The sequence below is a fragment of the Erythrolamprus reginae genome, chromosome 12, assembly GCF_031021105.1.
Source record: "Erythrolamprus reginae isolate rEryReg1 chromosome 12, rEryReg1.hap1, whole genome shotgun sequence".
Taxonomy (NCBI): domain Eukaryota; kingdom Metazoa; phylum Chordata; class Lepidosauria; order Squamata; family Dipsadidae; genus Erythrolamprus; species Erythrolamprus reginae.
In genome coordinates, this window is record NC_091961.1 from 7,073,206 (window position 1) to 7,095,820 (window position 22,615).

General features: G+C 40.5%; 1 protein-coding gene across 2 annotated transcripts in view; it reads right to left on the reverse strand.

Annotated features, from left to right (window-relative positions):
• Positions 1-22,615, reverse strand: part of LOXL2 (lysyl oxidase like 2) — a 121,247-nt gene that overhangs the window by 50,389 nt on the left and 48,243 nt on the right. For both annotated transcript variants that reach the window (XM_070765251.1, XM_070765252.1), the window contains exon 4: positions 3,459-3,670. In XM_070765251.1, coding sequence (XP_070621352.1) covers positions 3,459-3,670 — 212 coding nt within the window. The remainder of the gene's footprint in view (positions 1-3,458; positions 3,671-22,615) is intronic.

The window sequence follows — 22,615 nt, forward strand, 5'->3', positions numbered from 1 at the left end:
AGGTAGCCAGTGATGGGGTCCTACAGATACAGTCAGGAATGCAGAACCAGTAGAAAAAAATTGATTTTTTCCCCTTCTGGGTTTTTTTTTTCCTATGGCAGTAAATTAGGTTGAATGTGTAGAATTTCAGAATAGTGTGCGTGGGTGTACATACACTTTATATGGTAGATAACTACCATATAAGGGGCGTACATAAGCGCACTAGAGTGCCTTCCATCCCCTGTCCTATAGTCTCTCCTATATCTCGTATTTCTTCTCTACTATATCCACTATAACCTTCATTGTGTATTATTGTGTATTGGACAAAATAAATAAATAAAATAAAATAAAATATATGGTAGTTATCTACCATATATGGTAGATGGTACTACGGACTCCGTAGTATCATCCCCTAACCCCCAACATTTTACCTTTAGACTGTCCAGGGTTGACCTCTCCAGATTCCTAAGAGGTCAGTAAGGGGCGTGCATAAGTGCCCTTCCGACTCCTGTCCTATTGTCTCTCCTATATCCCATATATCTCCTCTTCTATCCCTATATCTTTCTTCTATTCTCTCATCGATTTATTTTATCCTATACTCTCTCTTCTATTCTTTCTCTAATTCTATTTCCTCGAAGGTGTCCTCTATTACCTTCATTGTGTATTATTGTGTATTGGACAAAACAAACAAATAAATAAAAAATTAATAATGTATATTTTTGTGTGCATGTGTGTAATATGTATGTACACGTATGGCATATATACATAGAATGAAATAGTATTTATTTTATTTTATTTTATTTTATTTTATTTTATTTTATTTTATTTTATTTTATATTTTATTTTATTTTATTTTATTTTATTTTATTTTATTTTATTTTATTTTTTTATTTTATTTTATTTGTATGCCACTCCTCTCCGTAGACTCGGAGCGGCTAACAACAATAATAAAACAACATATAACAAATCTAATATTTAAAATAACTAAAAACCCTTATTAAAAACCAAACATACACACAAATATACCATGCATAAATTGTATAGGCCTGGGGGGAAGGAATATCTCAATTCCCTCATGCCTGATGACAGAGGTGGGTTTTAAGGAGCTTAGGAAAGGCAAGGAGGGTGGGGGCAATTCTGATCTCTGGGGGGACCTGGTTCCAGAGGGTCGGGCCTGCCACAGAGAAGGCTCTTCCCCTGGGTCCTGCCAAATGACATTGTTTAATCGACGGGACCCGGAGAAGGCCAACTCTCTGGGACCTAACCGGTCGCTGGGATTCATGTGGCAGAAGGCTGTCCCGGAGATATTCTGGTCTGATGACATGTAGGGCTTTATAGGTCATTACCGAAATATTTAATCACCACCAATTGCTGCCAATGGAGACACTAATCATCAGCCCCTGCCTGTGGATGAATGTATGTTGAGTGGAAAGTATGCTAGGGGAATTAGAAATGACTGTTTTTCAATTAAATTGAGGGGGTTAGACCGTTTGTTTTTAGTTATTATTGGATTTCAGAATTGTATTGGTTTTTTTTAACATGCTGTAAGCCAGCCCGAGTCTTCAGAGAGAGGTGGGATACAAATCAAGTCAAGTCAAGTCAAGTCTAGTCAAGTCTAGTCAAGTCTAGTCTAGTCTAGTCTAGTCTAGTCTAGTCAAGTCAAGTCTAGTCTAATCAAGTCACGTCTAGTCTAGTCTAGTCAAGTCTAGTCAAGTCAAGTCAAATCTAGTCTAGTCTAGTTTAGTCTAGTCAAGTCTAGTCAAGTCAAGTCTAGTCTAGTCTAGTCAAGTCAAGTCTAGTCAAGTCTAGTCTAGTCTAGTCAAATAAATAAATAAATAAATAAATAAATAAATAAATAAATAAATAAATAAATAAATAAATAAATAAATAAATAAATAAATAAATAAATTTCCCTGGGAATTTCTGGGGTTGAAGAAAGATAAATAAATGAACCACGCTGGCAGGATGTAGCCATTTTCCTACTTTCAACTGACCAAAATGACCCCAATGAAGAGAGGAAAGACTTAGTCACCCAAGCCTGAAGCCCGTTCCCTCAGGACAGGCCATTGTGATTCATCTTACAGAGCAGATAACCAGATTAATTCTGAGCGAGCGGTTAAGCAGGCCGTTCCACCCCACAAAAAGCATCAACCAGCTCACACCAAGGTAGAGAGATATAAGCAGGGTGGAGACTAGAGATCCCAAGAAAGCCGGAACATCAGTCTAGACATGTGATTGTTTCTCCTCCCACGTGTAAAACAAAACACACTAGGTCATCTGGAATCACTTCCTCACCGATGATTTGCAAATATATTTTACGTAAAAACCCACAATGGCCTTAAGAAATCCACTGTGAAGCGGTTTTTAAGAATTCCTTTCCATCCTCCTCCTTCTTTCTCCCGCCCAACCACTTAATTTTAATTTCATCATTTTTTACTCACAAAGTATTTGAAACTTGGCCAATGAAATCCTGCAAAGAGGGGACACTAGGAAAAAAAATCCTGCATGGAAACTTGAAGAACAAGCATGAAAAGCGGAGACTTGGTACCTTCAGACCTCCCTCCATCTATGGTCAGGACAAACTGTTCAAATTATATTGCTCAAGAGAATATGCTTTGCAGCTGTCGGAAGGCCTCTTTTTGTCAAAAACAATGAAAGGAATTAAGAGTTGAAGCTCTTCAGACATTGACAACAAAAGGCCCAGAAATGACCAGAATTTTTCCAACTCCCGTTTGGAAATAGATTCGCCATATGTGTTGTATTCTCAAAGTTTAGCAACGTAACCACCCCTTAGAGCAGTGTTTTTCAACCAGTGTGCCGTGGCACACTAGTGTGCCGCGAGACATGGTCAGGTGTGCTGCGAAGAAGAAAGCTCAGGTTCCAGTCTCACAACTTTTTGCTGAGAGAGAAAGAGAGAGTGAGAGAGAGAGAGAGAGGGGAAGAAAGCAAAAGAGAGAGAAAGAGAGAGAGAAAGCAAGAGAGAGGAAGAAAAGAGAAAGAGAAAGCAAGAGTGAGGGAGACAGAAAGCAAGAAAGAGAGAGAAAGAAAGAAAGCAAGCAAGAGAGAGAGAAAGAGAGAGAGAAAAGGAGAAGGGAGAGAGAGAGAGAAATGAGCAAAAAGGGGAGGAAAAAAGAGAAATGAGAAAATGATTGAGACAGAGAATGAGAGGAAAGAGAGAGAAACAAAAGAGAGAGCAGTGACTCTTGATTTAAAGCATATGATAAAAAGCACCCAAAGAATAAGAGAGAGAAAAAACCCAGCCCTCACCTGTTTTTGGAAATGGTTCAAGAGTGTATACACACACACACACACACACCAGGGGTGGGAGGAGATAGGGATGGAAAAAGAGAGGAGAGTGTCTTAGGGTGTCATTTTGTGTCATTTTGGTTGGTGGTGTGCCCCAGAATTTTGTAAATGTAAAAAATGTGCCGTGGCTCAAAAAAGGTTGCAAATCACTGCCTTAGAGAAGTGATTCTTACTTGTAGGCCCTGACGTTGTATTTCTTCTCTCCTGGGAATCCGAACATGCCGCAGACGACCCGGGAATTTTTGGTGCTCCAGTTTTTGTCGCAGATCTGTTTCCAAGTGCCCCGTTCTTTGACTTCCACGTAACCCTCCGTTACGGGGATGCGCTTGCGAGCGGCTGAAAAGACGGCCCGTATTCGGACTTCTTCCACTTTGATGTTTGTGTTCTAAGGAATGTAAGGAAGATAAGAGTTAAGCATTGATACATAAATCTAGAAGGACCAAGTATCAGAAATGGATTTTGTTTAGCCACAGGACAGTGGAATATATCAAGGCCAGAGGGGAGGAGGGAAAATATCCTTTAAATCAGGGGTGTCAAACTCAAGGCCAGGGGCCCGGATCTTTTTAGTATATTAATTGGATAAACTGTATTATGTTTTTGGTATATGCTGTGAGCCGCCCTGAGTCCGTGGAGAGGGGCGGCATACAAGCTCAAATAATAATAATAATAATAATAATAATAATAATAATAATAATAATAATAATAATAATGACGACAGAGCCGGGGTGGCGCAGCAGGTAGAGTGCTGTACTGCAGGCCACTGAAGCTGACTGTAGATCTGTAGGTCAGCAGTTTAAATCTCATCACCAGCTCAAGGTTGACTCAGCCTTCCATCCTTCCGAGGTGGGTAAAATGAGGACCTGGATTGTGGGGTCAATAGGCTGGCTCTGTTAAAAAGTGCTATTGCTAACATGTTGTAAGCCGCCCTGAGTCTAAGGAGAAGGGCGGCATAAAAATTGAATAAATAAAATATTAATAATACTAATACTAATACTAATAATAATAATAACAACAACAACAACAACAACAACAACTGTGTTCAGTTCTGGAGACCTCACCTACAAAAAGATATTGACAAAATTGAACCGGTCCAAAGACGGGCTACAAGAATGGTGGAAGGTCTTAAGCATAAAACGTATCAGGAAAGACTTAATGAACTCAATCTGTATAGTCTGGAGGACAGAAGGAAAAGGGGGGACATGATCGAAACATTTAAATATGTTAAAGGGTTAAATAAGGTTCAGGAGGGAAGTGTTTTTAATAGGAAAGTGACCACAAGAACAAGGGGACACAATCTGAAGTTAGTTGGGGGAAAGATCAAAAGCAACGCGAGAAAATATTATTTCACTGAAAGAGTAGTAGATGCTTGGAACAAACTTCCAGCAGACGTGGTTGGTAAATCCACAGTAACTGAATTTAAACATGCCTGGGATAAACATAGATCCATCCTTAGATAAAATACAGGAAATAGTATAAGGGCAGACTAGATGGACCATGAGGTCTTTTTCTGCCATCAGTCTTCTATGTTTCTAATAATAATAATAATAATAATAATAATAATAATAATAATAATAATAATAATAATAATAAGTGCTTAGATCTGGCACACAGTGTCTCTGCCAGTGAAAATGGAGTTCAGGAGGCTTCATTTTCAACCTTAATAGCATTTTCCAAACATCTGGTTTGCCAGTTGTGCTGTTTTTTTGCACTCTGGAGCTTCAGGAAGCTTCCCTGAACCCTCTGGAATACAAAAAACAGCACAACAGCCAACAGGAAGAACATTTTCCTGAACTTCTGGTTTGCCCATTTGGGTGTTTTTTTCCGCCTACCAGGTTATAGAAAGACCTGGGAGGAGAGAAGGAGTGTAGGCAGGTACACACATGCTGGCACACTCCCACACACCGCTTTTGGCACGCAAACCAAGAAAGGTTCGCCATCACAGCCCTACAACATTTCTAACTAATGGTAGCCTAGTCTCTTCTTGAAAGCTTGCAGTGATGAAAACTTGGGTTGCTGGATTCAGAATCTGGAGTGATAACCGTTCCACTTGTTGAGTCATGACTTCAGTTGCCACAACTATCTTGGGAGTCATTGTTTAGCGATCTTTGTGGGCCACAGCTGCCCGCCCTTCACACTCACTCATGGTTTTGTCTCGCTTAAAGATAGAAAAATTTAATCCATGATTTTCTAAGTCTCCCGTACAGTGGTACTTCTACTTACGAACTTATTTCGTTCCATGACCAGTAGAAAAGTTTGTAAGAAGAAGCAATTTTTCCCATAGGAATCAATGTAAAAGCAAATAATGCGTGCGATTGGGGAAACCACAGGGAGGGTGGAGGCCCTGTTTCCTCCCAGGAGATTCCTAGAGTGGCCCCACAGAGGCTTCTCCCTGCCTTTTCCAGCCCTGTTTCCTCCCAGGAGATTCCTAGAGAGGCCCCACGGAGGCTTCTCTCTGCCTTTTCCAGCCCTGTTTCCTCCCAGGAGATTCCTAGAGAGGCCCTACGGAGGCTTCTCTCTGCCTTTTCCAGCCCTGTTTCCTCCCAGGAGATTCCTAGAGAGGCCCCACGGAGCCTTCTCCCCGCCTTTTCTGGCCCTGTTTCCTCCCAGGAGATTCCTAGAGAGGCCCCACAGAGGCTTCTCCCCGCCTTTTCTGGCCCTGTTTCCTCCCAGGAGATTCCTAGAGAGGCCCCACAGAGGCTTCTCCCTATCTTTTCTGGTCCTGTTTCCCCCCAGGAGATTCCTAGAGAGGTCCCACAGAGGCTTCTCCCCACCTTTTCTGGCCCTGTTTCCTCCCAAGAGATTCCTAGAGAGGCCCCACGGAGGCTTCTTCCTGCCTTTTCCGGTTACAGTTTTGGAGGCTCGGGTTTGTAAGTGGAAAATGGTTCTTGAGAAGAGGCAAAAAAATCTTGAACACCCGTTTCTTAGCTAGAAAAGTTTGTAAGTAGAGGCGTTCTTAGGTAGAGGTACCACTGTACTCTGCTTGGGAGAACAGCATGGAGTGGGGATGAGTCACAAAAGTGAGGTATTTCCATATTTCTGCCTACGTGAGACTTCCAGCAGAGCCAATCCCGCAGGGCTTTCATTCGGGAGGTCTGAGCAGTCTCGGAAAAAATGCTCTTTGCTGCATCAATAAGTAGCTAAAAAGGGAACTAATTCCAGAGAAGGTTTACCGTATGTACTTGAAAAAAAATATGTTGCTTCTCTGCCTCTTCCACCCAGCGAGGCCTTGTTCCTATTTCATGACCTCAGAGCTGTGGAATCCTTCTCTTCCCATTGATAAATGCAATACCTCCAAAGGGCAAGGAGGGTTTAAAAATGCTTAATATAGACAACTGGAAAGCAAACTTTTCACCAGAAGTTGAATTTCACTCGCATGCAACCAACAGAACAGATGGAGCTTGCACTAAGCCATCAATGCTGATTTTTTTTTTGGTGCCAAATTTCAAATGAGACAAGGGCCATTGTGCAGAGGAAATACATTTTCTATTTTAGTGTGATTCTCACTCGCCATGATGATAGTCATAAACATGACATTAAAAAGATATTAACAGTGTGAGAGAAGCTAATAAATAGAATAAGAAATAGCCCACAGAGTGGGCCTTCTCCGGGTCCCATCAATTAAACAATGTCGTTTGGCGGGACCCAGGGGAAGAGCCTTCTCTGTGGCGGCCCCGGCCCTTTGGAACCAACTCCCCCCAGAGATTAGAATTGCCCCCACCCTCCTCGCCTTTCGTAAACTTCTTAAAACCCACCTCTGCTGTCAGGCATGGGGAAACTGAGATATTCTTTCCTCCTAGGCCTTTACAATTTACGCATGGTATGTCTGTATGTATGTTTGGTTTTTATAATAAGGGTTTTTTTTAGTTATTTTAGTATTGGATTGGATTGTTATATGTTGTTTTTAATCATTGTGGTTAGCCGCTCCGAGTCTATGGAGAGGGGCGGCATACAAATCCAATCAATCAATCAATAAATAAATAAATAAATAAACAAACAAACAAATAAACAAATAAATAAAATAAATAAAATAAAATATAAATTGTTTATATATTTTCAAATCTATATTTTCTTTTATGTACACTGAGAGCATATGCACCAAGACAAATTCCTTGTGTGTCCAATCACTCTTATCCAATAAATAATTCTATTCTATTCTATTCTATTCTATTCTATTCTAGTCTAGTCTAGTCTAGTCTAGTCTAATCTAGTATGTTCTGTTCTGTTCTATTCTAGTCTAGTCTAGTCTAGTCTATTCTATTCTGGATCCATATAGCTTGGATGGCTCATATACAGGTAGCCTTTGATTTAAAGCAGTGGTTCTCAACCTTTCTAATGCCGCAACCCCTTAATACAGTTCCTCATCTTGTGGTGACCCCCAACCATAAGTTTAGCGCCAATTCTTCCAACAGATCTTTAAGCTGATTGGCAAGAGGTCAGAGGGACACCGCCCTGTAAACGCCTGATTGGTTGGATTGTAAAAATATGTTCCGAGATGCCAGAATAGAAGCTTCAGTTGCTAACACCATTGGAAATTTGTCTTTTCCCATGGTCTTAGGCGACCCCTGTGAAATGGTCGTTCGACCCCCAAAGGGGTCCTGACCCCAAGGTTGAGAACCACTGATTTAAAGCAATTCATTTAGTGACAGTTCAAAGTTACAAGCCAAAAACAGAGCTTGGGATCCCATTTTTGCTGGGTGCAGAGTGCTTAGGCCACCAGAGATGCACCAGAGGTAATGTACTGCACACCAAGACCACTAGACACAAGAACAGTTTTTTCCCGAATGCCATCACTCTGCTAAACAAATAATTCACTCAACACTGTCAAACTATTTATTAAGTCTGCACTTCTATTTCTACTAGTTTTTTCCCATCATTTCTATCACCCATTTCCTCCCACTAATGATTCTGTGACTGTAACTTGTTGCTTGTATCCTTTATTTTATTCATTCATTCATTCATTCATTCATTCATTCATTCATTCATTCATTCATTTAGTCCAATACACAATGAGGGTTTTAGTGGGTATATATCTATACTGTATACACATAGTAAAATACATGATGAAGGTTATAGAGGAGATACTCATAGTAAAATATATCTAAGAAATAATAGAAAAGAAGGTATAGTAATAGAACATATCAATGAAAGAATAGAAGAAGAGATATAGGAATAGAAGAAAGGTATAGGAGATATAGGAGAGCAATAGGACAGGGGACGGAAGGCACTCGAGTGCACTTGTACTCGCCCCTTACTCACCTCTTATCCTATCGACAGGCAACATCAGATGTGCCCGAATTATGTTTGGCTGGTATGTATGTTTGTTAGATTGATTTTTTTATTTTTTTATAATGGGCTCATTAGGGTTATAATGGTGTTTTAATCTACTGTTGAGGCTTGACTTCTTTTTATTATTGTACTATTGTATTATTTTTTATTATTGTAAGCCGCCCTGAGTCCTATGGCATTGGTCGGCATAGAAGTCGAATTAATTAAATTAAATTAAGATTTTTATTAATATTGATTGTTTCCTCATTGCTTATTTGACCCCTTTGACAATCATTAAGTGTTGTAACTCATGATCTTGACAAGTACAGTGTTCTCTCGATTTTCGCGGGTTCGAACTTCGCGAAAAGTCTATACCATGGTTTTTCAAAAATATTAATTAAAAAATACTTTGCGGTTTTCCCCCCTATACCACGGTTTTTCCCGCCTGATGACATCATATGTCATCACCAAACTTTTGTCCACCTTTAATAAATATTTTTTTAATAAACTTTAATAAAGAAACATGGTGAGTAATAATCTAAATAGTTGCTAAGGGAATGGGAAATTGCAATTTAGGGGTTTAAAGTGTTAAGGGATGGCATGTGATACTGTTCATAGCCCAAAAATAGTGTATTTACTTCCGCATCTCTACTTTGCGGAAATTCAACTTTCACGGGCGGTCTCGGAACGCATCCTCTGCGAAAATCGAGGGAACACTGTATTTTCTTTTATGTACACTGAGAGCATCTGCACCAAAGATAAATTCCTTGTGTGTCCAATCACACTTGGCCAATAAAGAATTCTATTCTATTCTATGCTATAATATTCTATGCTATGATATTCTATTCTATTCTATTTTCCCAGGTTTGGCAAGTGCTGGACTTAAGAGACCCAGTCCTTCATACAATTTACCCCACTCTCCCTGTTGTTTGCTCTTCTCTGCTCTCCTACCAATTCATCAGCGTCTTTCCAGTGTTTATCCAAAACTGGACAAACAAATACCGATGTAGCTTAAAGCATAAAGCAGAGCTGTAATCTCAATATTACAATATCACTGCCATCCAAAAATGCCCCGTTAGCAGCTGCACCACACATTGCTGGCTCATGCTTCATGTGTGGCTTCCCAGAACAGATGCTAGAAAAAGAAATGAGTGCGCAAAGCTCAAAAAGATGTGCAACTTCAGCCATCCGTTGTAACCTTCCTCTCTGTGTAGCATATGGGTTTGGTGGCCTGGAAGGGCTGCGGTTCTGCTTCGACAAGCCGACATATGGCGGGAGAAAAAAGCCAAGGAAAAACACGGCTCAGTTTGGGTGTCGAAGAGCAGCTGCTGTATCGTGATGCCTGATCTGAGCTGACTTGGGCTGGTGGGCGGAGATTTTGAGTCAGTAGTTCCATTGGTACAGCAATGGGGCTACCTTTGAAAAGTGTTCGGAAACTTCAGATCGTGCAGAATGCAGCTGCGAGAGCAATCATGGGCTTCCCCAAATATGTAACACCAACACTCCGCAGTCTGCGTTGGTTGCCGATCAGTTCCCGGTCACAATTCAAAGTGTTGGTTATGACCTATAAAGCCCTTCATGGCATCGGACCAGAATATCTCCGGGACCGCCTTCTGCTGCACGAATCCCAGCGACCAGTTAGGTCCCACAGAGTTGGCCTTCTCTGGGTCCCGTCAACTAAACAATGTCGGTTGGCGGGCCCCAGGGGAAGAGCCTTCTCTGTGGCGGTCCCGACTCTCTGGAACCAACTCCCCCCAGAGATTAGAACTGCCCCCACCCTTCTTGCCTTTCGTAAAGTCCTCAAAACCCACCTTTGCCATCAGGCATGGGGGAACTGACATATCTCCCCCGGGCCGGGCCTATACAGGTTATGTATGGTATGTTTGTACGTATGTCTGCTTAATAATGGGGCTTTTAAAATATTTTAAATTGTAAATTATTAGATTTGTTATGAACTGTTTTATTCTGTTGTGAGCCGCCCCGAGTCTATGGAGAGGGTCAGCATACAAATCTAATAAATAAATAAATAAATAAATAAAATAAATAAGATACCTAAATATCGAGGAGCTGAGCCAAGGGGGACACCCTCTTCTCACTGGAACATGCTTCAAAATTTGAGAGAGGGGGAGAGAGAGAGAAAGAAGGAGTAGAGGAAGGAGAGTAGAGTGAATTTTTGTGGTTGGAGGGAATAGACAAGCTGGAGAGAAGTTGGCTAGTTGGTTATGACCTATAAAGCCCTACATGGCATGGGAACAGATTACTTGCAGGATCGTCTTCTGCCTCATGTATCCCAGAAGCTGGTCAGGTCCCACAGAGTTGGCCTTCTCCAGGTCTCATCACCCAGGCAATGCCACCTAGCGGGGCCTAGGGGAAGAGCCTTCTCTGTGGTGGCCTCGGCCCTCTAGAACCAACTCCCCCTGGGTTGGTCCCGTAGGTAGTCTGCATGCCTTGCATGCTTTAGGAGCTGGGCAAGGACTCTTTTGCTCCATCCTTGAACCCATCAACAGACAAGCTCATCATCTTTAACCCCTAAGCCATAAGCCTCCACCGGATCTATATCTACAGTGATACCTCATTTTACAAACGCCTCTTCTAACGAACTTTTCAAGATATGAACCCTGTATTTAAGATTTTTTTTTGCCTCTTCTTCCGAACTATTTTCACCTTATGAACCCAAGCCACTGCCACTGGGATGCCCCGCCTCCAGACTTCCGTTGCCAGCCGAAGCGCTGGGATTTCCCTGAGCCTCCTTTCGCTGGGAATCCCCACCTCCGTACTTCCGTTGCCAGCTGAAGCGTCCGTTCTGGCACTGCTGGGTTTCCCCTGAGACTCCCCTCACTGGGAAACCCCACCTCCGGACTTCCATTGCCAGCCGAAGCGCCCGTTCTCGCGCTGCTGGGATTTCCCTGAGGCTCCCCTCAATGGGATTCCCTTCATTTTTGCCGACGCTGCTTTGAATCCCAGCGAGGGGAGCCTCAGGGAAATATCAGCAGCACAAAAACGGGCGCTTTGGCTGGCAACAGAAGTCCAGAAACGGGGTTTCCCAATGGCGCAAGGCAAAAGGGGTGAGTTTTGGGATTGCACGCATTATTTGCTTTTACATTGATTCCTATGGGAAATATTGTTTCATCTTACAAACTTTTCTACTTATGAACCTCGTCACGGAACGAATTAAGTTCATAAGATGAGGTACCACTGTATTGAGCTTTTATAGTTGACTCCAGACCTCCCAATTCCTTGTTCAACAGTTCACCCATAATACTTCCTCCGCTTGAAGCTATAATGCACAGCTATTTGGACCATTACTATGTTAACTGCAGTGTGGAAAACGGGATTTCACATAATATCCTTTCTGCTTTTTTTTCCAATTCTCAAGAATTTTTAAAGTGACTCATATTTTTTTTCCTCATGGGATATTTCCAGCGGTCATGCAGTGACCTCATTGTTTAAGGTTTCCATCATAATTGAGAGATAGATTTTCTAATAATTGTACATGGAATTGAGGAATGGGGGAATTGGAGGGGGGGAAATGAAATGTAGGAGGAAAAGATAACTTCTCACCTAATAAGCTTATCCCATTGATTTGGGATGTGAATTGCTTACTACATTGTGTAAGCTATTACTAACACATTTGGCAACTCATAACTCTTTATGGCATTTTTACTGATACCAAGCCTGAAAAGTTGATGATTTATGGATTTCTAAATGACTAAGGCATGGGTTATGGGAAGAAGAGATATTTGCTGTGATCTTACATGGAATGAAGAATTATTAAGTTTGTTTATACTTTATATACACACACACATATATATTTGCTGATAAATCGAGTCTTTGGAGAAGGGTGGCATACAAGTCTAATAAATAATAATAATAATAATAATATAATATAATTATATATTGTTATTGTTATTATTATTGTTATTGTTATTATTATCACTATTATTATTATAATAAGTGAAAAGGAAGGGAGCCTGTTTTGAATCTATAACAGGCTCCCTTCCTTTTCATTTATCAGCAAAAATATGTAACCATGTAAATTATAGTTTGTCAACTATATAAACAATTTATCTGCCTTGGAATGGCGCCTGCATGAGGCCAGTTGTTTCCTCCCCTTTGGGAATACCAGGATGATTTCAACAGAAAGTCAACCATATGGCTCTTCCCTGGTAAAAGCTGATTCAGAGGCAAGCTTGTAGCATAGAGGTTAATATCTTGCCTTGCATGCAGCATGCTACAGGTTCAAATCCTGGTAAGGGTATGTCTGTCTGATGAGACCACAACAAGGTCGAAATAGATCTATAACAGGGTCCCTTCCTTTTCACTTATCAGCAGAAATATGTATCCATGTAAATATATATACATACACAAACACACATACACACACACACATACAAATATTACATAACCTGGCAAAAAAAAGTGAAATTAGATTCAATTAAAAAGGCCCAGGATTTTTATCATAAAGTATTTCATGACGGAAGGTGAAGAAGAAAGGAAGGAGGAAAGCAAAGAAGAATTGTTGGGGTTTTATATATTGTTCTCTTTTAATATTAGATTTCTTGCAACATTATATTGGTTTTGATTATTGTTGTGAGCCACCCCGAGTCTTCGGAGAGGGGCGGCATACAAATCTAATACATAATAATAATAATAATAATAATAATAATAATAATAATAATAATAATAATTAGATAGTATAAGCAGAGAAAAAGAAGATACAGAGGAAAGGGAGAAAGATAGAAGAGATAAAACAAAGCAGTGAAAATAGATGATGGAGCAAAAGGAAATAGCAAGTAGTTTTCTCAAATTGTATTGTTTGTTTGTTTGTTTGTTTGTTTGTTTGTTTGTTTATTTGTTGGATTTGTATGTTGCCCCTCTCCGCAGACTCGGGGCGGCTAACAACAGTGGTAAAACAACATGAACAATCCAATTAATAAAAACAACTAAAAAACCCTTATTATAAAAAAACAAACATACACACACACATACCATACATAACTTGTAGTAGCCTAGGGGGAAAGGATAACTTAACTCCCCCATGCCTGGCGACAAAGGTGGGTCTTAAGCAATTTGCGAAAGACAAGGAGGGTGGGGGCCGTTCTAATTAGAATATAATTTACTTTTAAAATGTATTTATTTTCCTTTTCTTTGCACCTTTTGTTCCTCTTTCTACTGCTCAGTTTTCTCTGAGTTTATTTTGTACGTGCTTTCACTATTGTAATTACAGTTTTCAATAAAATTACTGTAATTCTATCAGATCTTTATCAGATTTTAGCAGAAAAGCCCATTTAAGACTACATCCCATTTTCTCCTTTGATGTAACCTGGAATTTGTACCTCTTGAAGCAATAGTCTCTATCTCTTTGTGTAGTGTTACGTAGACTAAAGAGTGAATATTTAACCCTTCCTTTTTATAAAAAGCCCTTTTAACATCAAAAGAACAGTCAAACAACATGTATCGTGGAACACAACATGAAAGATAGCAATGGAAAAACCATTTCCCTCTCTGATGTCACCAGGAATTGAGTTTTACTGGAAGTGTAACATTAATTGAGAATATTTTCCATGAATTATTCTGAAATTCACAGCTTGCATTAAGCTATAATCTTTGTTTTGTTATTTCGGTTTATGATACGGAGTGAACTAGCTATTTGTCGAACAAGGTTTATGGCTTACCATATTTTGCAAAAGAAGCCAAAACTGGTTTATTGCACAAACCATAATTAAACCAAATGCAGCTTAGTGCAAAATATGACTCCTGATAGCTACTGACCTTGGTTGACTGAATAAAAAGTCTTGGATTGAATAAAAAGTGATGACTGAATCAGCTGGCAGTAAATTGTTCTGTTTCAGTGCAAGATTAAATTAAAATTGTGGCTCAAAAGTTCTCATTGCAAAGAACATTCCTTTCCAACTGTGAGAAAGAAACATGGGTGACTTATTCAGATATTGGCTACAATGCACCAGAACATGCAAAATTAAAAGCAAAGCAAATATATTTTTTCTACTTGGAAGTATAACATAGAGGTTTGCTATGTCCCTTCTTGCTTCAATGCTCCACTATCATCCCAGTGCCAAAGAAGCCCACCATCCAGAAGTGAGCAACTAGAGATCTGTAGTTATGAAAGCAACTGTGTTCTTTTCGCCGACGATGTAAAACTTTTCAACACCACAGACAACACATCTACTCTCCAAAAAGACCTTGACTTTGTCTCACATTGGTCTAGCACATGGCAACTTCAAATATCAACCAGCAAATGTTCTACCCTCCACATCGGCAAAAAGAATCCGAACCTCATATATAAACTGAATAAACAAAATCTCACAGCCAACCCACACTCAGTTAAAGACCTTGGAATACTAATATCAAATGACCTAAGTGCCAAAGCCCACTGCAACAATATCGCCAAAAAGGCTTCTAGAGTTGTTAACCTGATCCTACGCAGCTTCTGCTCTGGCAATCTCACACTACTCACCAGAGCCTACAAAACTTTTGCCAGACCCATCCTTGAATACAGTTCATCTGTCTGGAACCCATACCACATCTCGGACATCAACACCCTTAAAATGTCCAAAGATACTTCACCAGAAGAGCCCTTCACTCCTCCACTCGAAACAGAATACCCTACGAAAGCAGACTATCAATCCTAGGTCTCGAAAGCTTAGATCTACGTCGCCTAAAACACGATCTAAGTATTGCCCACAAGATCATATGCTGCAACGTTCTACCTGTCAATGACTATTTCAGCTTCAACCGCAACAACACAAGAGCACGCAACAGATTCAAACTTAATATTAACCGCTCCAAACTTGACTGTAAAAAGTATGACTTCAGCAACCGAGTTGTCGAAGTGTGGAACTCATTACCGGACTCAGTAGTGTCAACCCCTAACCCTCAACATTTTTCCCTTAGACTATCCATGATTGACCTCTCCAGGTTCCTTAGAGGTCAGTAAGGGGCGTGCATAAGTGCACCAGTGTGCCTTCTGTCCCCTGTCCAATTGTCTCTCCTTATCTCATTTATCTTTTCTTCCTTTCAAATATGTTCACCTATACTTTTATATCTTTTCTTCTATTCTTTTCTTTACTTATATTTTTACATATCTTTCTCTTCAATGTGTATTATGTATTGGACAAAATAAAGAAAGAAAGCAAGAAAGCAAGAAAGCAAGAAAGAAAGAAAGCCATCACAAATCCACTGTTAGACCCCCTGCAATTTGCACACTGAGCAAATAGATCAACAGATGATGCTGTTAATATGGCTGTGCAGTACATCCTACAACAGTTTGAATCTGCAATCTCTTTGTATCTCTTTGAATCCATCACTTTGTAGATTTTAGTTCAGTATTCAACACCATTATTCCAGACACTCTTCTAACTAAGCTGAACCAGCTAGCGGTACCCGAACACACTTGTAAGTGTACCATAAGCTTCCTAACAAAACAGGAAGCAGCAGGTGAAGCTAAGCAGAATCCCACCAGATACCTGTACAATTAGCACAGGGGACACTCAAGGCTGTGTGCTCTCTCCATTTTTCTTCACCTATATACCAATGACTGCATATCTACCGATCCGTTTGTTAAACTACTGAAGTTTGCAGATAACACAACAGTGATCAGTCTCATTTGAGACAATGATGAATCTGCATATAGATGGGAGGTTGAACAACTTACCTTATGGTGTGACCGGAAATATCTGGAACTGAACACATTCAAAACCATAGAAATGATGGTAGACTTTAGGAGAAATTCTCTCATACTTCCACCTCTTAGAATACTAGACAACAGAGTAGAAACCTTCAAATTTCTAGGTTCTACCATAATCACAAGATCTAAAATGGACACCTAACATCAAAAACGTCATTAAAAAAGCACAACAAAGAATGTTCTTTCTGCACCATCTCAGGAAGCTCAAACTGCCCAAGGAGATGCTGATACAGTTCTACAGAGGAATTATTGAGTCTGTCATCTGGACCTCTATAACTGTCTAGTTTGGTTCTGCAACCCAACAAGAGAGACACAGACTTCAGAGGAGAATCAGAACTGCAGAAAAAACAATTGCTACCAACCTGCCTTCCACTAAGTACCTGTATAGTGCAGGAGTCCAAAAGAGGGTTGTGAAAATATTTACAGACACCTCACATCCTGGACATAAATTGTTTTAACTCCTACCTCCAAAACGAGCACTGCACACCAAGACAACTAGACACAAGAACAGTTTTCCCCCAAACACCATCACTTTACTGAACAAATAATTCCCTCAATACTGTCAAAGTATTTACTAACTCTACACTACCATTAATCTTCTCATCGTTCCCATCACCCATCTCCTCCCACTATTGACTTCATGACTGTAACTTTGTTGTTTGTATCCTTACAATTTACATTGACTGCTTCCTAATATGATTTGATTGCTTATTTATACCCTGTGACTATAATTAAGGGTTGTACCTTATGATTCCTGACAAAGTTATCTTTTCTTTGATGTACACTGAGAGCATATGCACCAAAGACAAATTCCTTGTGTGTTCAATCCCACTTGGCCAATAAAAAAATTCTATTCCATTCTATTCTATTCTATTCTATCGTATCGTATCCTATCCTATCCTATCCTATTTGACTCTGCGGAGAGGGGCGGCATACAAATCTAATTAATAATAATAATAATAATAATAATAATTATTATTATTATTATTATTATTATTATTATTATTCTATTCTCTTTGGGCAAATCTGGATAAACAGTAATTGGGTACAGTGGTGGGGGTTTTTTCTAGTAATAACATTCTAAGATTGCTTGTGATGGAGCTCTCTCTCTCTGTGTGTGTGTGTGTGTGTGCAAGAGAGAAAGAGAAAGAGAGAGAGAAAAAGAGAGAGAGAGAAAGAGAAAGAGAGAGAGAGAAAAAGAGAGAGAAAGAGAGAGAGAGAAAAAGAGAGAAAGAGAGAGAGAGAAAGAGAGAGAGAGAAAGAGAGAGAGAGGAAAAGAGAAAGAGAGAGACAGAGAAAGAGAGAGAAAGAGAGAGAGAAAAAAGAGAGAAAGAGAGAGAGAGAGACAGAGAAAAGAGAGAGAGAGAAAAGGAGAGAGAAAGAGAGAGAGAGAAAGAGAGAGAGAGAGAAAAAGAGAGAAAGAGAGAGAGAGAAAGAGAAAGAGAGAGAGAGAGGAAAAGAGAAAGAGAGAGAAAGAGAGAGAGAAAGAGAGAGAGAGAAAGACAGAGAGAGAGAGAGAAAAAGAGAGAGAGAGAGAAAGAGAGAGAGAGGAAAAGAGAAAGAGAGAGAAAGAGAGAGAGAAAAAAGAGAGAAAGAGAGAGAGAGAAAGAGAGAGAGAAAAAAGAGAGAGAGAGAGAGAAAGAGAGAGAGAAAAAAGAGAGAAAGAGAGAGAGAGAGAAAGAGAGAGAGAGAGAAAAGAGAGAGAGAGAGATCACTTCATGAGCTACTTTTTCTCTTAATCCAGGGTTTCTCAGCCAGTTGTGTGGAGAAACCTTCCCCAAATATGAGAGGAGAACAATGATGAAGTCATCCTTTGGTCAAGTATGCTAAGACAAACAAACTGACCCTGACAACAAAGCATTCTCTTTTGTCAAAGATTGGAACAGTCTGTTTGACGTGTGGTGACTAAATGCTGTTTTGCACTATTCCACATTATTTACATTCAAATGGGAGAGGACCCATCTATCTCTTGATTTCGGTTTATGGAAAGTCTGTTCCTACTGCAGTTAGCTCTCCGTTGTTATTTTATCCTTACAAAAGTGGCAATTAATATTAAAGAGTTACACAATGTTTAGGTCTGCAAAGTTCAGAAGAATGCCTCTGAACCTATAAATATCCTTCTGAGAAAATGGAGCTTGGATCCAAATTTTTGAGCGAATAATTGGTGGGACTTAAGATATGAAAGTGTGGTCTAACTAACTCATCCCAAGCCTAGCCACAAAACATTCATTGTTTCCTTGTCTATTTGTCCCAATAGATTTTTTTTTCCTTCAAAAATCCTGGGATCTCCCCATTCCTTTCAACAGAATCCGAAGGAATGTTCCAGGAGGGCTGCCTGGATTTCCTATCAGCTGCGAGTCAAAACAATCCTGGTCTTTTCAGGCCTTTAGGAAGTTTGAGTAGCAGCAGCAGCAATAGTAGTAGTAATAACAATAACAGCGTTGATGGAGGTCAACAATGGGAAGCTTCTCAAGGTGAAGCAAACTAAGGACCAGTACAGAAAAAATGTAACTCAATGTCGTATGGACAGTTGGCGGAACAAAGCATTGCATGGACAGTTCTTGGAGAAGATTGAAGGCAAAGTGGATAAAGAAAAGACCTGGTCATGGCTTACAAGTGGAACACTCAAAAAGGAGACAGAAGGACTGATACTGGCGGCACAAGAACAGGCCATTAGAACAAATGCTGTCAAAGCAGAATTGAAAAATCAACAGACGATCTGAAGTACAGACTCTGTAAAGAAACAGATGAAACGATCAATCACATACTCAGCTGCTGCAAAAAGATCGCACAGACTGACTACAAGCATAGACATGATGCTGTGGCACAGATGATCCACTGGAACTTGTGCCAGAACTATCATTTACCAGTGGCAAAGAACTGGTGGGATCATAAGCCCGAAAAAGTGGTTGAAAATGAGCAAGCAAAACTACTGTGGGACTTCCAACTTCAGACTGACCAAATTCTGAAGCATAACACACCAGACATTGTGATTGTGGAGAAAAAGAAAGGATGGATCACCGACATCGCAATCCCAGGAGACAGCAGAATTGAGGAGAAGCAGATAGAGAAATTAGTGAAATACGAAGATCTAAAAATTGAGCTGCAATCAAGCTGGCATAAGCCCGTGAAAGTGGTCCCATTGGTACTTGGCATGCTGGGCGCAGTGCCAAAGGATCTCAGCGGACATTTGAAAACCATCGGAATTGACAAAATTTCCATCTGTCAATTGCAAAAGGCCGCTTTCCTGGGATCAGCAAAGATAATTTGCTGCTACATCACGCAGTCCTAGGTGCTTGGGAAGCGCCCAACTGGTGATGAAATACGAAATCCAGCATAGTGATCTCGTTTGCTGTGTTGCACTGACATAATAATAATAATAATAATAATAATAATAATAATAATAATAAGCATTTGAGCTGAAAAACACATAATATATAAAGAAAAAATAGCTTTTCCCCCTCTGCTGATAGGGGGCAAATGGAAAAGTGAGTTGGGTACAAAGCCAAAGGAAATAACAGATAATCAGATGTTGTTTTAGACATGTTATGAGCTCATAGCAATCTGGGAATTTTGTGGTAAGTCCCCCAACACCACCAACAAAATGATCTCAAATATAACGGTGTGGGTGGAACATTTCTTTCAATTCAGTCCCACATGGTCATATCTCTGGAGTTTTTCTTGGCAACAATTTACTGCCTTCTTCTACTTCTTAACCTACTGCTTTCTTTTAAGTTTTGTTTCAAATCCCCCAGAATAACTTTCAGCTTTAGGATTTCATGGTCTTCCACCAAGCAGCCTGTTTAGATTTCAGTGATCACTTGGCAAGGGTCTTTCCAGGGGTGAAATGCTCCCAGTTTGCTCATGACTGATGCCTGTCAGTCGTCAGAGAGCCGGTCATCTACAAAAAGATATTGATAAAATTGAACAGGTCCAAAGATGGGCTACAAAAACGGTGGAAGGTCTTAAGCATAAAACGTATCAGGAAAGACTTCATGAACTCAATCTGTATAGTCTGGAGGACAGAAGGAAAAGGGGGGACAGGATCGAAACATTTAAATATGTTAAAGGGTTAAATAAGGTTCAGGAGGGAAGTGTTTTTAATAGGAAAGTGAACACAAGAACAAGGGGACACAATCTGAAGTTGGGGGAAAGATCAAAAGCAACATGAGAAGATATTATTTGACTGAAAGAGTAGTAGATCCTTGGAACAAACTTCCAGCAGACGTGGTTGGTAAATCCACAGTAACTGAATTTAAACATGCCTGGGATAAACATACTGTATATCCATTGTAAGATAAAATACAGAAAACAGTATAAGGGCAGACTAGATGGACCAGGAGGTCTTTTTCTGCCGTCAAACTTCTATGTTTCTATAAACTGATCAACCCAGCCCTTGATAGCGGATGAAAAGAAAATTATGCATGTTATGGGTCAGTTGGAGACGGGGAAAGCATTTAGTCTTTCTCAAAATGCTAGAACGAAGCCTGGGAAGAGCAAAAATGCCTGAAAATCAGCTGGTCCACCCACGCCTTCTGCTTGCACCTCAGGTGGGAGGTGGCTGTGTGAGGCTGGAGGGGAGCCGGGCAGGAGAGAGGGAAGCTCGTCCGAGGCCAGGAAGGAGGAAAGAGGAAAAAAGCAAGGAGCGCAGACACAGCAGCAACAGCAGGGGGGAAAAGGAGAGCCAAGCGGAGACCATTAATCCAGGAAGTGACAGCTGCCGATCAGCCGGAGCTGCGCACGCATCTTCATTTCCGCCAGTGGAAATGGTGGAAATGAAGTTTGTCTGTCTGTCTGTCTGTCTGTCTGTCTGTCTGTCTGTCTGTCTGTCTGTCTGTCTGTCTGTCTGTCTGTCTGTCTGTCTGTCTATCTATCTATCTATCTATCTATCTATCTATCTATCTATTTATTGGATTTGTATGCCGCCCCTCTCCATAGACTCAGGGCGGCTAACAACAATGATAAAAACAGCATGTAACAATCCAATTCAATAGTAAAATAACTAAAAAAAACCTTATTATAAAAACCAAACATACATACAGACATACCATGCGTAAATTGTAAAGGCCTAGGGGGAAAGAGTATCTCAGTTCCCCCATGCCTGATGGCAGAGGTGGGTTTTAAGGAGCTTACGAAAGGCAAGGAGGGTGGGGGCAATTCTAATCTCTGGGGGGAGTTGGTTCCAAAGGGCCGGGGCCACCACAGAGAAGGCTCTTCCCCTGGGTCCCGCCAAACGACATTGTTTAGTTGACGGGACCCGGAGAAGGCCCACACTGTGGGACCTAACTGGTCGCTGGGATTGGTGCAGCAGAAGGTGGTCTCTGAGATAATCTGGTCCGGTGCCATGAAGGGCTTTATAGGTCGTAACCAAGTTCCACCCCTCCTGCCTGCTGCCCACCCCTGCTTGCAAATATGGGTCCATAAGTTCGCCATCTAGACATATGACTCTCCAACCTCTTCTTTTAAAACCTCCAGTGACGGAGCAACCAGAAGCTATCAAAGGTCCATCACTTCTCAGTTCAGCTGGTGAGGAGCTATGGAATGTATCACGCACATTCCAACAGCCCAGTAGTATAAAAAGAAATATTCCCGGCATGCGAGGCCCCAGACAAATGCAAACATGGCAGGAAGCAAAGCTAAGGAAAGAAGGAGGATGCCAGGACCCATCAGCTGTTAAAACGGAAGGTTATGAATAAGGTATCTGTGCACAACAGAGTGACATACATAGACACTGCATATAGATTAGGGAAAGTCTGGTCGAGGCACGACCAACGTTCTATTCCGTTTATATTACTCAACAAATCATTAAAAACAGTCTGTAATTTGGATTGTTCAGATTCCCTCTCATGAGCAATTCTACAGGATTCATAATGGGCATTTTCATTAAGATAGAAACATAGAAGATTGACGGCAGAAAAAGACCTCATCATATTTAAAAAGCAAACAACACATACATATATTCAAACATAAATATAAAAAAGCCTGGGAGAAAGGTGTCTCAACTCCCCCATGCCTGGCGGTATATATGGGTCTTGAGTAATTTACGAAAGACAAGGAGGGTGGGGGCAGTTCTAATATTATTATTATTATTATTATTATTATTATTATTATTATTATTATTAATTAGATTTGTATGCCGCTCCTCTCCAAAGACTCGGGGCAGCTCACAAACAATATGACAGTGAGACAAATCTAATATTAAAATAAAACATGTCTAAAAACCCCAACAATTTAAAACCATACAACACATACATACCAAACATAAAATATAAAAGCCTGGGGGAGGATGTCTCAGTTCCCCCATGCCTGGTGATAAAGGTGGGTCTTAAGTAATTTGCGAAAGACAAGGAGGGTGGGGGC